Below are 14,404 nucleotides of genomic sequence, written 5' to 3' on the forward strand. Positions count from 1 at the left end.
TTAAGACAGAGATGGACAGGTTCTCTCGTTCCTGCCGCTTTCCGGGGGAGAAAACGCAAACGCGCGCACGCACACGCAAACACGTGACCCTCCCCGTGTTGTGTCTGCCCCTTCCTCCAGGCCTTCTTCAGGGACTGTGTGTACGACATGTGTGAGCTGGACGGGGCCAGGCCACAGCTGTGTGAGGCCATCGAGACCTACATCACCGCCTGCCAGCAACACAACATCACCATCCTACCCTGGAGGAACCAAACCTTCTGCCGTGAGTACCAATGCTACGGTCGTATCAAATGGTGCAGCAGGCCCGAGGGGCCCAATGGCCTCCTCCTGCTCCCACTTCTGATCCTTGTCTGAGTTTTGGTCACTGACTTCTCTCTCTGTCTCTCGCCGCAGCTCTCCGTTGTCCAGCCAACAGCCACTACCAAGTGTGCGGCCCAAGCTGCCCCGCAAGCTGCCTCGACCTGCGACCCCGGCCCTGTGATGCGCCCTGCCTGGAGGGTTGCCAGTGCGACGACGGATTCGTGCAGAGCGGGGAACAGTGTGTCCCCAAAGACCGGTGCGGCTGCTCCTACGAAGGTGTTTACCACCAGGTACGTTCTGGGCGCGTTCGGTGACCTTTCACCTCACGCGGTCGGTCCCTCACAGGCTTCGGGCCTACTTCTCCGAGGGAAGCCAGGCCTGTCAAATCCAGTTGGATTTTCTCTCCGAGGAAAGCCAGGCCTGCCAAATCCAGTTGGATTTTCTCTCCGAGGAAAGCCAGGCCTGTCAAATCCGGTTAGATTTTCTCTCTGAGGAAAGCCAGGCCTGTCAAATCCGGTTGGATTTTCTCTCTGAGGAAAGCCAGGCCTGTCAAATCCGGTTGGATTTTCTCTCCGAGGAAAGCCAGGCCTGCCAAATCCGGTTGGGTTCACCGTCATGTTGACCTCCTGCCCTCACCATCCCGCCATTGGTCCAGTCAGGTGGCCAATCACGGAGGCGCCAATTGGATGATCCTCGGCTGTCCGTCATGAGGGGGCGGGGCTTCTTCGATAGTTCCGGAAAGAATTGCTTGTGCCAGCGAGTGGCCTCTCAGAGTGTGAGCCCACGCGGATGGCACGACTGGCCATTCACCCCACAGTCATGTGATTAATTCTTAAATGCCCTCAGCGATAGCCACATAGCAACTAGAACCAGGAGGAGGCCATTCGGCCCATTGAGTCTGCCCCGCCATTCATTTTGATCATGGCTGATCATCGAATTCAAAAGAACAAAGAAAATTACAGCACAGGAACAGGCCCTTCGGCCCTCCAAGCCTGCACCGACCATGCTGCCCCGACTGAACTAAAACCCCCTACCCTTCCGGGGACCGTATCCCTCCATTCCCATCCTATTCATGTATTTGTCCAGACGCCCCTTAAAACTCACTACCGTATCTGCTTCCACTCCCTCCCCCGGCAGCGAGTTCCAGGCACCCACCACCCTCTGTGTAAAAAAACTTGCCTCGTACATCTCATTTAAACCTCGCCCCTTAAACCTGTGCCCCCGAGTAATTGATTCTTCCACCCTGGGGAAAAAGCTTCTGACTATCCACTCTGTCCATGCCCCTCATAATCTTGTAGACTTCTATCAGGTCTCCCCTCAACCTCCGTCGTTCCAGTGAGAACAAACCGAGTTTCTCCAACCTCTCCTCACAGCTAATGCCCTCTCAATATCCTGATCCCCCCCTTCCCCCCATATCCCTCGATTCCTTTAGCCCCCAAGAGCTGTATCTAATTTCTTCTTGAAATCACACAACGTTTTGGCCTCAACTACTTTCTGTGGGAGTGAATTCCACACATTCACCACCCTCTGGGTGAAGAAATTTCTCCTCACCTCAGTCCTAAAAGGTTTACCCCTTATCCTCAAATGATGATCCCCTAATTCTGCACTCCCCCGCCATTGAGAACATTCTTGGGGCGGCATGGTGGCGCAGTGGGTTAACACTGCTGCCTCATAGCACCAGGGACCCAGGTTCAATTCCCGGCTTGGGTCACTATCTGTGTGGAGTCTGCACGTTCTCCCCGTGTCTGCATGGGTTTCCTCCCACAGCCTGAAAGACGTGCTGGTTAGGGTGCATTGGCCGTGCTAAATTCTCCCTCAGTGTCACCCGAACAGGCGCCGGAGTGTGGCGACTAGGGGATTTTCACAGTAAATTCATTGCAGTGTTAATATAAGCTGAACTAATCAATAAACTTTAAATTTCAGTTCCAATTGAGCAACAATCTTTCTCGAGACCACAAACCCACTTTAAATACAGTTAACAAATTCAGGCATACTTGCTATAAATTGTTAGCAGCCTTGAAGCATCCAGAACGGTTTTGATTTTCAGAATCCGCTAACTCTTGTTTCTCTATCTTGAATAATTAAGAAATAACCTTTGATTTCTGAATCTACCCTGTGAGAATTTTATAAGTTTTGATGAGAGATCCCCTCTCACTCTTCCAAACTCCAGTGAATACAATCCTAACCGATTTAGTCTCTCCTCATATGACAGACCTGCCGTCCCAGGGATCAGCCTGGTAAACCTTCGCTGCGCTCCCTCTATACAAGGACATCCTTCCTCAGAGAGGGATGAGTGATGAATCTTGACCAATGCCCACTTTGATGTTAAACCAATTGATCTGAGATTGAGAGAGCTTTGACTTCCCAATGGTTAAGGAGAGACCAGGGAGATGGAGTTAGGCCACAGATCAGACATGATCTCACTGGATGGAGAAGCGCGATTGAGGGGCTGAATGGCCTCCAGTGTTGTTGCAACACCCAAGGGGGTCCAAACCATCACCTCGACATTGGACACTGTCGCACAGGGAAGGATCCTCAGGCCTGTTTCTGTATCTCGCGCACAGCAAGGGTTAACTAAGACCTTTTCTCTCTCTCTCTGGACTCCGATCAAACAGCCCGGGGCCGAGTTCTTTGGGCCCTCTTGCTCGCTGAAGTGCCGGTGCCGTGGCAACAACATCACAACCTGCAAAGACTGGCGGTGCGGAGAGAAGGAATATTGCGGCCTAACCAATGGCAACTACGGCTGCCACCCAACGGGTAAGAGAACCGCGGAGCCATTTCTCATGGCAGTGCCATGGGCAGAGAGAGAGAGAGAGACAGTGAGTGAGGGAGAGAGAGAGAGGGACAGAGAGAGACAGACAGACAGGAATGGAAAGGGAGAGAGAGACAGAGAGAGGGAGAGAGACAGAGAGAGAGAGGGATAGAGAGAGAGAGAGAGGGAGGGAGAGGGACAAAGAGAGAGAGAGAGAGAAAGTGAGAGAGAGACAGAGAGAGAGAGAGGGAGGGACAGGGACAAAGAGAGATAGAGAGAAAGTGAGAGAGAGACAGAGAGAGAGGGGGAGGGACAGAGACAAAGAGAGATAGAGAGAAAGTGAGAGAGAGAAAGATCCTCTTATGGTGTATTGGGGTGACACAGTGGGTTAGCACTGCTGCCTCACAGCGCCAGGGTCCCGGGTTCGGTTCCCAGCCTCGGGTCACTGTCTGTGTGGAGTCTGCACGTTCTCCCCCATGGGTTTCCTCCGGGAGCTCCAGCTTCCTCCCACAATCCGAAAAATGTGCGGGTTAGGTGGATTGGCCATGCTAAATTGCCCCTTGGTGTCCAAAGATGTGCAGGTTAGGGGGATTGGCCATGCTAAATTGTCCCTTAGTGTCCAAAGATGTGCAGGTTGGGTGGATTGGCCGTGCTAAATTGTCCCTTAGTGTCCAAAGATGTGCAGGTTGGGTGGATTGGCCGTGCTAAATTGCCCCTTAGTGTCCAAAGATGTGCAGGTTAGGTGGATTGGCCGTGCTAAATTGCCCCTTAGTGTCCAAAGATGTGCAGGTTAGGTGGATTGGCCGTGCTAAATTGCCCCTTGGTGTCCAAAGATGTGCGGGTTAGGTGGATTGGCCATGCTAAATTGCCCCCTAATGTCCAAAGATGTGCAGGTTAGGGGGATTGGCCATGGGAAATGTATGGGCTTACTGTGGGGGGAGAAGTTCAGATACTCTGTCAAAGAGTTGGTGCAGACCTGAAGGGCTGAACAGCCTCTTCTGGGTCTGCACCGGGTCGGGATTCGAAGATATCGCTCACCGGATTCACTTAGGGAAGGCCCCAGAGTGCGCCAGCTCCCTGAAGCTATCTTGATTCCCGCAAGCCAACAAATCGAGAAAGATTCCATCGGATGTCCAAACGAGTCCGTGAAAAGTCAGAAGCCTCGGTGTTTGTGTCGGCACAAGATGTTGGGAGGGGTGGGGGGGCGGGTGGGGGGGGTGGGGGTGTAGTGGGGGGAGGGGGAGGGGGCTTTGACCCAACCAATCAGCTACGCGGCATGCAGCCCCGTTTACATCTGGCTTGGCGTCGGCCATCTTGGAAGGACGGGAGACTTTGTTCGCATCTCGGAGTCAGGCTCCCGCCAGCCAAACTGTATTGGCCGCCAGTTCACGTCTCCCAGGAAACAGGAGAGAGAGCGAAAGAGAGAGATTATATTGAGGTCGCTAACTTCTTCCAGTATCCTTTCATCACCCCTTTCCCCCACTTCCCCCTCACCCCAACCACCGCCCCCCGCTCCAGGTTCCGGATCCTGTCACATCTCGGGTGATCCACACTACAACACGTTCGACGGACGACCCCTGTCCTTTATGGGCACCTGTACCTACACGTTGGCCAGGTCGTGTGAGAATCGGACAGGTATGGAGCCAGTTTACTGACCTTTCCCCTTTGACCCCGAGCGCTGACCCTCACTCCTGTACTGTACCCCTGCAAAACCCCGTACAGGGGGGCCGCCTGCCTGAAGGAGGTTTGTACGGGTGGCACGGTGGTTGGCACTGCCGCCTCACGACGCCAGGGACCCGGGTTCGATTCCCAGCCTCGGGTCACTGTCTGTAGCAGAACCTGCGTGTTCTCCCCGCGTGGGTTTCCTCCGGGGGCTCCGGTTTCCTCCCACAGTCCAAAAGATGTGCTGGTTAGGGTGCATTGGTGCATTGGCCATGCTAAATTGCCCCTTAGTGTCCAAAGATGTGCAGGTTAGGTGGATTGGCCATGCTAAATTGCCCCTTAGTGTCCAAAGATGTGCAGGTTAGGTGGATTGGCCATGCTAAATTGTCCCTTAGTGTCCAAAGATGTGCAAGTTAGATGGATTGGCCATGCTAAATTGTCCCTTAGTGTCCAAAGATGTGCAAGTTAGATGGATTGGCCATGATAAATTGTCCCTTAGTGTCCAAAGATGTGCAAGTTAGATGGATTGGCCATGATAAATTGTCCCTTAGTGTCCAAAGACGTGCAAGTTAGATGGATTGGCCATGATAAATTGTCCCTTAGTGTCCAAAGATGTGCAAGTTAGATGGATTGGCCATGATAAATTGTCCCTTAGAGTCCAAAGATCTGCAGGTTAAGTGGATTGGCCGTGCTAAATTCTCCCTCAGTGATACCTGAACTGGTGCCGGAGTGTGGCGACTAGGGGATTTTCACAGTAACTTCATTGCAGTGTTAATGTCAGTCCACTTGTGACACAGACAAATAAGTAAACGTGAAAAAAAACTTTAAATGGAGAGGGTGTAGGAGCAGGCTCGATGGGCTGAATGGCCCACTCCTCTTCCTGTGTTCCTATGCCTCCTGTACTGCTTGCTGTCCCAGCAAGTTATCTGCGCCCATGCCCACATTGGCATCGTTGACCCATTTTGACCTTTATCGATCTGCCAGGACCTTGGTTCACCATCGAAGGGAAGAACGAGGAGAGAGGTCAGCAGGGGGTCACCTACCTGAAGAAGATTTACCTCACAACACAGGGCACCACCATCACCCTCATGAAGAGCAGGAGGACATTGGTGAGTGGATGCAAGAAGGACAACTTTACTCTGTATCTAACCCCGTGCTGTACCTGTCCTGGGAGTGTTTGATGGGGGGACAATGTAGAGGGAGCTTTACTCTGTATCTAACCCCGTGCTGTCCCTGTCCTGGGAGTGTTTGATGGGGGACAGTGTAGAGGGAGCTTTACTCTGTATCTAACCCCGTGCTGTACCTGTCCTGGGAGTGTTTGATGGGGGACAATGCAGAGGGAGCTTTACTCTGTATCTAACCCCGTGCTGTACCTGTCCTGGCAGTGTTTGATGGGGGGACAGTGTAGAGGGAGCTTTACTCTGTATCTAACCCCGTGCTGTACCTATCCTGGGAGTGTTTGATGGGGGACAATGCAGAGGGAGCTTTACTCTGTATCTAACTCCGTGCTGTACCTGTTCTGGGAGTGTTTGATGGGGGGACAGTGTAGAGGGAGCTTTACTCTGTATCTAACCCCATGCTGTACCTGTCCCGGGAGTGTTTGATGGGGGACAATGCAGAGGGAGCATTACTCTGTATCTAACCCCGTGCTGTATCTGTCCTGGGAGTGTTTGATTGGGGACAGTGTAGAGGGAGCTTTACTCTGTATCTAACCCCGTGCTGTCCCTGTCCTGGGAGTGTTTGATGGGGGACAGTGTAGAGGGAGCTTTACTCTGTATCCATGGGGACTGATTGCCTGATATTCCGGAATGTTCCTCGGAGTGAAATTCTGTCCGGTGGCCTTGGCTGCAAAACGGGGATGGATTCTGTCCTCGGTTGTGTTACAGGCGCTGTATAAATGCAGTTCTGTGTTTGTTGACGCGTTGTCTGGGTCAATCTCTCCCTCTCTAGGTGAATGGCCGCAGAGTGCGCCTCCCGTTCCGGACCAGCCAGGGGATCGGGATTTCCGGGAGCGGGCAGTACGTCGCCGTGGTGACGAACTTTGGCTTGTCCCTTCGCTGGGATGGGAACCAATACCTGCAGATCATTGTTCCGAGGTGAGTGTTGTACCCTCGACACAAGGCCTCAGGCATGAGGCGGCACGGTGGCACAGTGGGTTAGCACTGCTGCCTCACAGCGCCAGGGACCCGGGTTCGATTCCCGGCTCGGGTCACTGGCTGTGCGGAGTCTGCACGTTCTCCCCGTGTCTGCGTGGGTTTCCTCCGGGCGCTCCGGTTTCCTCCGAAAGACGTGCTGGTTAGGGTGCATTGGCTGTGCTAAATTCTCCCTCAGTGTTACCCGAACAGGCGCCGGGAGTGTGGGGCGACCCGGGGATTTTCACAGTAACTTCATTGCAGTGTTAATGTAAGTCGACTTGTGACAATAATAAATAAACTTAAATTGAGACACAGTCTCCATCATTGTTCTCATCACTCTCTTATGAAGCTCCCACACGCCAAAGATGTTTAGGTTAGCTGGGTTGGCCATGCTAAATTGTCCCTTAGTGTCCAAAGATGTACGGGTTAGGTGGATTGGCCATGCTAAATTGTCCCTTAGTGTCCAAAGATGTGCGGGTTAGCTGGGTTGGCCATGCTAAATTGTCCCTTAGTGTCCAAAGATGTACGGGTTAGGTGGATTGGCCATGCTAAATTGTCCCTTAGTGTCCAAAGATGTGCGGGTTAGGTGGATTGGCCATGCTAAATTGTCCCTTAGTGTCCAAAGATGTGCGGGTTAGGTGGATTGGCCATGCTAAATTGTCCCTTAGTGTCCAAAGATGTGTAGGTTAGGTGGATTGGCCATGCTAAATTGTCCCTTAGTGTCCAAAGATGTGCGGGTTAGGTGGATTGGCCATGCTAAATTGTCCCTTAGTGTTCAAAGATGTGTAGGTTACGTGGATTGGCCATGCTAAATTGTCCCTTAGTGTCCAAAGATGTGTAGGTTACGTGGATTGGCCATGCTAAATTGTCCCTTAGTGTTCAAAGATGTGTAGGTTTGGTGGATTGGCCATGCTAAATTGCCCCTTAATGTCCAAAGATGTGCGGGTTCGCTGGATTGGCCATGCTAAATTGCCCCTTAGTGTCCAAAGATGTGTAGGTTAGGTGGATTGGCCATGCTAAATTGCCCCTTAGTATCCAAAGATGTGCAGGTTCGGTGGATTGGCCATGCTAAATTGCCCCTTAGTGTCCAAAGATGTGCAGGTTCGGTGGATTGGCCATGCTAAATTGCCCCTTAGTGTCCAAAGATGTGTAGGTTAGGTGGATTGGCCATGTTAAATTGCCCCCTCATCTCTCTCTCTCTCTCTCTGTTCCAGCTCCTACTTTAACATGATGTGTGGGCTGTGCGGTAACTTTGATGGAAACCCGGATAATGACAACCGCAAGCCAGACGGTACAGTGGCGGGAAGCGTGGGGGCGCTGGGCAACAGTTGGCAGACATCGGACGATGAAGACCAGAGGTAAGCGAGTGGCGGGGGGGCTGGCGACGCATTGCCATTGGGGTAAAACAAAATCCTTCACACGCGGAACCGGGTCTCGGGCCACTGGGGGACGATCTGACCGTTCGCCCTCACCTGTCAGCCGCAGAAAGATTAATTTAAAAACCCAACACACGCGAGTGACGCACTTTGACCCCGTGCCCAAAGCTCACAGTGCCTGGGTTGAAGGAAGGACCCGTGAAGGTGGCTCCTCCATGCCTGTTTGGAGCACAAGGCCTCGCGAGGTTTCAAAGTGCGGCCACCTCTCCGTCCGTTAACAGACCCCTTTCTGCCGACCGCAGCCCCTCCCGAGAACCTTTTCACCACTTATTGTGCAATGCAGCACAGAGGGGGGGCCATTCAGCCCCACAGAACCTGTGTTGGCCTTTTGTGTTAAGCAATCCAGTTATCCCATTGCCCCGCCCTTCCCCCATGCCCCGGCCACTGATCCTCCTCAGTTATTTCCCTAATTTCTCTCATGTGGGGCGGCGCGGTGGTCAGCGCCGCTGCCTCACAGCGCCAGGGACCCGGGTTCCATTCCCGGCTCGGGGTCACTGTCTGTCCGGAGTGCTGCTGCCTCACAGCGCCAGGGACCCGGGTTCCATTCCCGGCTTGGGTCACTGTCTGTGTGCGGAGTTTGCACGTTCTCCCCGCCGTGTCAGCGTGAGTTTCCTCCGGGTGCTCCGGTTTCCTCCCACAGTCCGAAAGACGTGCTGGTTAGGTTGATTGGCCGTGCTAAATTGCCCCTTAGTGTCCAAAGATGTGCGGGTTAGGTGGATTGGCCGTGCTAAATTGCCCCTTAGTGTTCAAAGATGTGCGGGTTAGGTGGATTGGCCATGCTAAATTGCCCCTTAGTGTCCAAAGATGTGCGGGTTAGGTGGATTGGCCGTGCTAAATTGCCCCTTAGTGTCCAAAGATGTGCGGGTTAGGTGGATTGGCCGTGCTAAATTGCCCCTTAGTGTCCAAAGATGTGCAGGTTAGGTGGATTGGCCATGCTAAATCGCTCCTTAGTGTCCAAAGATGTTCAGGTTAGGCGGATTGGCCGTGCAAAATTGCCCCTTTGTGTCCAAAGATGTTCAGGTTAGGTGGATTGGCCGTGCAAAATTGCCCCTTAGTGTCCAAAGATGTGCGGGTTAGGTGGATTGGCCATGCGAAATTGCCCCTTCGTGTCCAAAGATCTGTAGGTTAGGGTGATTGGCTATGCTAAATTGCCCCTTAGTGTCCAAAGATGTGCAGGTTAGGTGGATTGGTCATGGTGAATGAATGGGGTTATGGGGATAAAAGGGGAGAGAGGGCCTGGATAAGAGGGTCGGAGCAGTCTCAATGGGCTGAATGGCCTCCCTCTGCACAGTTGGGATTCTTTGCTCCGATGATAAAAGCAAAACATTGCGGATGCTGGAATCTGAAACAAAAACAGGAAATTCTGGACCAGCCCATCAGGTCTGACAGCATCTGTGGGGAGAGGATAGAGGCAATGTTTCGAGTCTGGATGACCCTTTGCCAGGACTGATGAAGGGTTCTCCAGACTCGCAACATGGGCTCGATTCTCTCCCCACAGATGCTGTCAGACCTGCTGAGTTTGTCCAGACTTTTCCTTTTTTGATCTACGATTCTATGTAGGCCAGACCAGGTAAGGGCGGCAGATTTCCTTCCCTAAAGGGACCAGATGGGTTTTTCCGTCAATGGGTCATCAGTAGATTCTTAATTCCAGATATTTTTTATTGAATTCAAATTCCACCGTCTGCCGCGGCGGGGATTCGAATCCGGGTCCCCCCAGAACATTAGCTGAGTTTCTGGATTAATAGTCCAACGATAATATCACTAGGCCCATCACCTCTACCAAAGGTGATCCCTAAAGGCTGCTTCCATCTTCCCTGTCACCACTACGGGGTCATCATCATCTCCAAGTGACCCCTAGGGGTCATCACCATCTCCCTGTGACCCCTAGGGGTCGTCACCATCTTCCCTTGACCCCTAGGGGCCATCATCATCTCCCCGTGACCCCTAGCGGTCATCACCCTCTTCCTGTGACCCCTAGGGGTCATCGCCATCTCCCTGTGACCCCTGGCGGTCGTCACCCTCTTCCTGTGACCCCTAGGGGTCATCGCCATCTCCCTGTGACCCCTGGCGGTCGTCACCCTCTTCCTGTGACCCCTATGGGTCATCATATCTCTCAGTGACCCCCTGGAGGTCGTCACCATCTTCCCTTGACCCCTAGGGGTCATCACCATCTCCCCGTGACCCCTAGCGGTCGTCACCATCTTCCCTTGACCCCTCGGGGTCATCATCATCTCCCCGTGACCCCTAGCTGTCGTCACCCTCTTCCTGTGACCCCTAGGGGTCATCACCATCTTCCCGTGACCCCTAGCGATCGTCACCCTCTTCCTGTGACCCCTAGGGGTCATCATATCTCTCCGTGACCCCCTGGAGGTCGTCACCATCTTCCCGTGACCCCTAAGGGTCGTCGCCATCTTGTTGTGACTCCCCGAGGCCGAATTGTGCAGCTCAGAATCATCCATGACCTTTTCTACTCGATGAATTCTCACTCTTGCTTTACTCTCAGCTGCAAACCCCACAACCCAGAGGAACGCCCTTGCGAGAAAGACCTCTACGACAAGGTGATTGGCCCAGACAAGTGTGGACGCATCACTGACCCCAATGGGTCCTTCCGGTAAGAATACGGCGGCGTTCGCATTTGTATAGCGCCCTTCACGTCGTGATATCCCACATGGTGCCCGAAGAACAGCATGACAAGACAGGAAAAACCAACGCCAATATTAGCTCAGGCGACCTGAGTGGTCGGTTTTGACGAGGTGATTAAAGGCAGAGTAAGGGGCAGAAATTTGGGAATTCCAAAGTTCAGGCTGTTGGCACGACAACCATTGGTGAGGCATTGGAAATCAGGCATTCAGAATACGGAAAGGCCCGGAAAGAGTGGACATGGAAAAGATGTTTCCATGAGTGGGAGAGACTGGGATCGGAGGGCCCAGCCTCAGAGTAAAGGGACAGCCCTTTGGAACCGAGATGAGGAGGAATTTCTTCAGCCAGAGGGTGGTGAATCTGTGGAATGCGTTGCCACAGAGGAGGCCGGGTCACTGAGTGTCTTTAAGACGGAGATAGGTCGGTTCTTGATTGGTAAGAGGGTCAAAGGTCACGGGGAAATGGCGGGAGAATGGGGTTGGCCATGCTGGGGCTGAGAATGGGGATGAGAAACTGATCAGCCATGGCGGAGCAGACTCGATGGGCCGAACGGCCTAATTCGGTTCCTTTTGTTTCCTCATCTGTGGGACATGGGCGTCGCCGGCTGGGTCCAGCATTTATTGCCCATCCCTAGTTGCCCCTTGAGAAGGGGGTGGGGGAGCCGCCATCTTGAACCCGCTGCAGTCCGCGTGCTGTGGGTTGACCCACAATGCCGTTCGGGAGGGAATTCCAGGATTTTGACCCCAGCCACTGCGAAGGAACGGCCGATATATTTCCCAGTCGGGATGGTGAGTGGCTCGGAGGGGAACCTCCAGGTGGGGGTGTTCCCCTGGTATCTGCTGCCCATGTCCTTCTAGATGGTAGAGGTTGTGGGTTTGGAAGGTGCTGTCCAAGGAGCCTTGGTGAGTCGCTGCGGTGCATCTTGTAGACGGTCCACACGGTTGCTCCTGAGGGTGGGTGGTGGAGGGAGTGGGTGTTTGTGGATGGGGTGCCAATCAAGCTGCTTTGTCCTGGATGGTGTCGAGCTTCTTGAGTTGTTGTTGGGAGCCGCGCCCATCCAGGCAAGGGGGGAATATTCCATCCCACTCCTGACTTGTGTCCTTGTAGATGGTGGACAGGCTTTGGGGAGTCAGGAGGTGAGTTACTCTCCGCAGGATTCCCAGCCTCTGACCTGCTCTGGTAGCCACTGTGTCGATGTGGTGAGTCCCGTTTCTGGTCAATGGTGACCGCAAGGATGTTGGCGGAGTGGAGAATTCAATGATGGTTACACCATTGAATGTCAAGGGCGGTGGACTCTTATTGGTGACGGACATTGACTGGCAATTGTGTGGCGCGAATGTTACTCACCACTTGTCATCTGATGCTAATACACCTCCTGGCCTTATGACAGAGTCGGGCCTACTCAGTCCAGCCCTGGAGGTATAGGCCTGGGTCATGAGTTGAAACCTCTGACGTTGCTATCTCCCCTTTTACTCTGCAGGGACTGTGTTAAGACCGTGGACCCCAAGCCTTATTTCAACAACTGCGTGTATGACATGTGTCAGTACCAGGGTCTTGAGAAGACACTGTGTGACCAACTCCAGGCCTACACAGACGCCTGCCTGTTGGCCAAGGCCACCGTTCACAGCTGGAGGACTCAGAGCTTCTGTCGTGAGTCATCGTGTCCATAAAATTGCTCCAACCACAGCAGACATTGGATTGCTGGGGAAAAATACAGGGGGAAACTTGTCTATCTGACCACAACCTTTTTTTGCCCCATAGAGATCCCGACAGTGCGGAAGGAGGCCATTCGGCCCGTCAAGTCTGCACTGACTCTCTGACAGAGCATCTTACCAAAGCCCTAACATGCTTACTCCATGCATTTACCCCACCATTTCTACACAGTAGGAAGTCTCACAACACCAGGTTAAAGTCCAACAGGTTTATTTGGTAGCGCAAGCTTTCGGAGTGCTGCTCCTTCGTCAGGTGAATCAAGGAGCAGCGCTCCGAAAGCTCGTGCTACCAGATAAACCTGTTGGACTTTGACCTGATGATGTGAGACTTCTTACTGTGCCCACCCCAGTCCAACGCCGGCATCCCCACATCTATTCTACATACCTTTGGACACTAAGGGGCAATTTAGCATGGCCAATCCACGTAACCTACACATCTTTGAACACTAAGGGGCAATTTAGCATGGCCAATCCACCCTAACCTGCACATCTTTGGACACTAAGGGGCAATTTAGCACGGCCAATCCACCTAACCCACACATCTTTGGACACTAAGGGGCAATTTAGCGTGGTCAATCCACCTAACCCGCACATCTTTGGACACTAAGAGGCAATTTAGCATGGCCAATCCACCTAACCCGCACATCTTTGGACACTAAGGGACAATTTAGCATGGCCAATCCACCTAACCTACACATCTTTGGACACTAAGGGGCAATTTAGCACGGCCAATACACCTAACCTGCACATCTTTGGACACTAAGAGGCAATTTAGCATGGCCAATCCACCTAACCAGCACATCTTTTGGACTGTGGGAGGAAACCGGAGCACCCGGAGGAAACCCACGCAGACACGGGGAGAACGTGCAGACTCCGCACAGACAGTGACCCCAAGCCGGGAATCGAACCCGGGTCCCTGGCGCTGTGAGGCAGCAGCGTTAACCCACTGTGCCGCAATGTACAATGATTCCCCCCCTCTTGCCAGGGATAGCAGAGTTTGTGACTGCAACACTAATGGCGCCTGTCTGTCTCCTCCATAGCTCTGGAGTGCCCTCCGAACAGTCACTACAGCCTGTGTGCCAGCACCTGTCCTGACACCTGTAACAGCCTCTTCTCCCCAAGCCTGTGCTCCGAGCGATGTGTCGAGGGCTGTGAATGTGACAATGGCTTCCTTCACAGTGATGGAAAGTGTGTCCCGCTGGCCCAGTGTGGCTGCACTGACGCTGGGGGCAATTACTGGCTGGTAAGGAGCGGTGGGGGGGCCGTGCCCCGTTTCAGGGTGACGGTAACGCAGTTAGTTAGAACTATTATTGTATTTCCACATTCTGAACTGATTCTGTATCTGTACATTGACTCTCAAACTCCCTCTCTCTCAGGGAGATATCTGTACACTGACTGGTGTCTCTCAGTCCTCTCTCTCTCTCTCAGGGAGATATCTGTACACTGACTGGTGTCTCTCAGTCCTCTCTCTCTCTCTCAGGGAGATATCTGTACACTGACTGGTGTCTCTCAGTCCCCTCTCTCTCAGGGAGATATCTGTACACTGACTGGTGTCTCTCAGTCCCTCTCTCTCTCAGGGAGATATCTGTACACTGACTGGTGTCTCACAGTCCTCTCTCTCTCAGGGAGATATCTGTACACTGACTGGTGTCTCACAGTCCTCTCTCTCTCAGGGAGATACCTGTACACTGACTGGTGTCTCTCTGTCCCTTCTCTCACTCCGGGAGATATCTGTACACTGACTGGTGTCTCTCAGTCCCCTCTCTC

The 14,404-nt window shown here is 53.0% G+C and overlaps 1 protein-coding gene across 1 annotated transcript in view; it reads left to right on the top strand.

Moving 5' to 3' along the window:
- LOC144487293 (IgGFc-binding protein-like) overlaps nucleotides 1–14,404 on the top strand; it is a gene marked incomplete at its 3' end in the record, with an annotated part of 192,889 nt that overhangs the window by 172,979 nt on the left and 5,506 nt on the right. The window contains exons 100-109 of the mRNA XM_078205374.1: nucleotides 121–262; nucleotides 394–590; nucleotides 2,916–3,057; nucleotides 4,571–4,687; nucleotides 5,699–5,823; nucleotides 6,665–6,810; nucleotides 8,064–8,207; nucleotides 10,789–10,896; nucleotides 12,406–12,575; nucleotides 13,678–13,880. Of these exons, the coding sequence (XP_078061500.1) occupies nucleotides 121–262; nucleotides 394–590; nucleotides 2,916–3,057; nucleotides 4,571–4,687; nucleotides 5,699–5,823; nucleotides 6,665–6,810; nucleotides 8,064–8,207; nucleotides 10,789–10,896; nucleotides 12,406–12,575; nucleotides 13,678–13,880 (1,494 nt within the window). The remainder of the gene's footprint in view (nucleotides 1–120; nucleotides 263–393; nucleotides 591–2,915; nucleotides 3,058–4,570; nucleotides 4,688–5,698; nucleotides 5,824–6,664; nucleotides 6,811–8,063; nucleotides 8,208–10,788; nucleotides 10,897–12,405; nucleotides 12,576–13,677; nucleotides 13,881–14,404) is intronic.

Source organism: Mustelus asterias, unplaced genomic scaffold (genome assembly GCF_964213995.1).
Source record: "Mustelus asterias unplaced genomic scaffold, sMusAst1.hap1.1 HAP1_SCAFFOLD_707, whole genome shotgun sequence".
Taxonomy (NCBI): domain Eukaryota; kingdom Metazoa; phylum Chordata; class Chondrichthyes; order Carcharhiniformes; family Triakidae; genus Mustelus; species Mustelus asterias.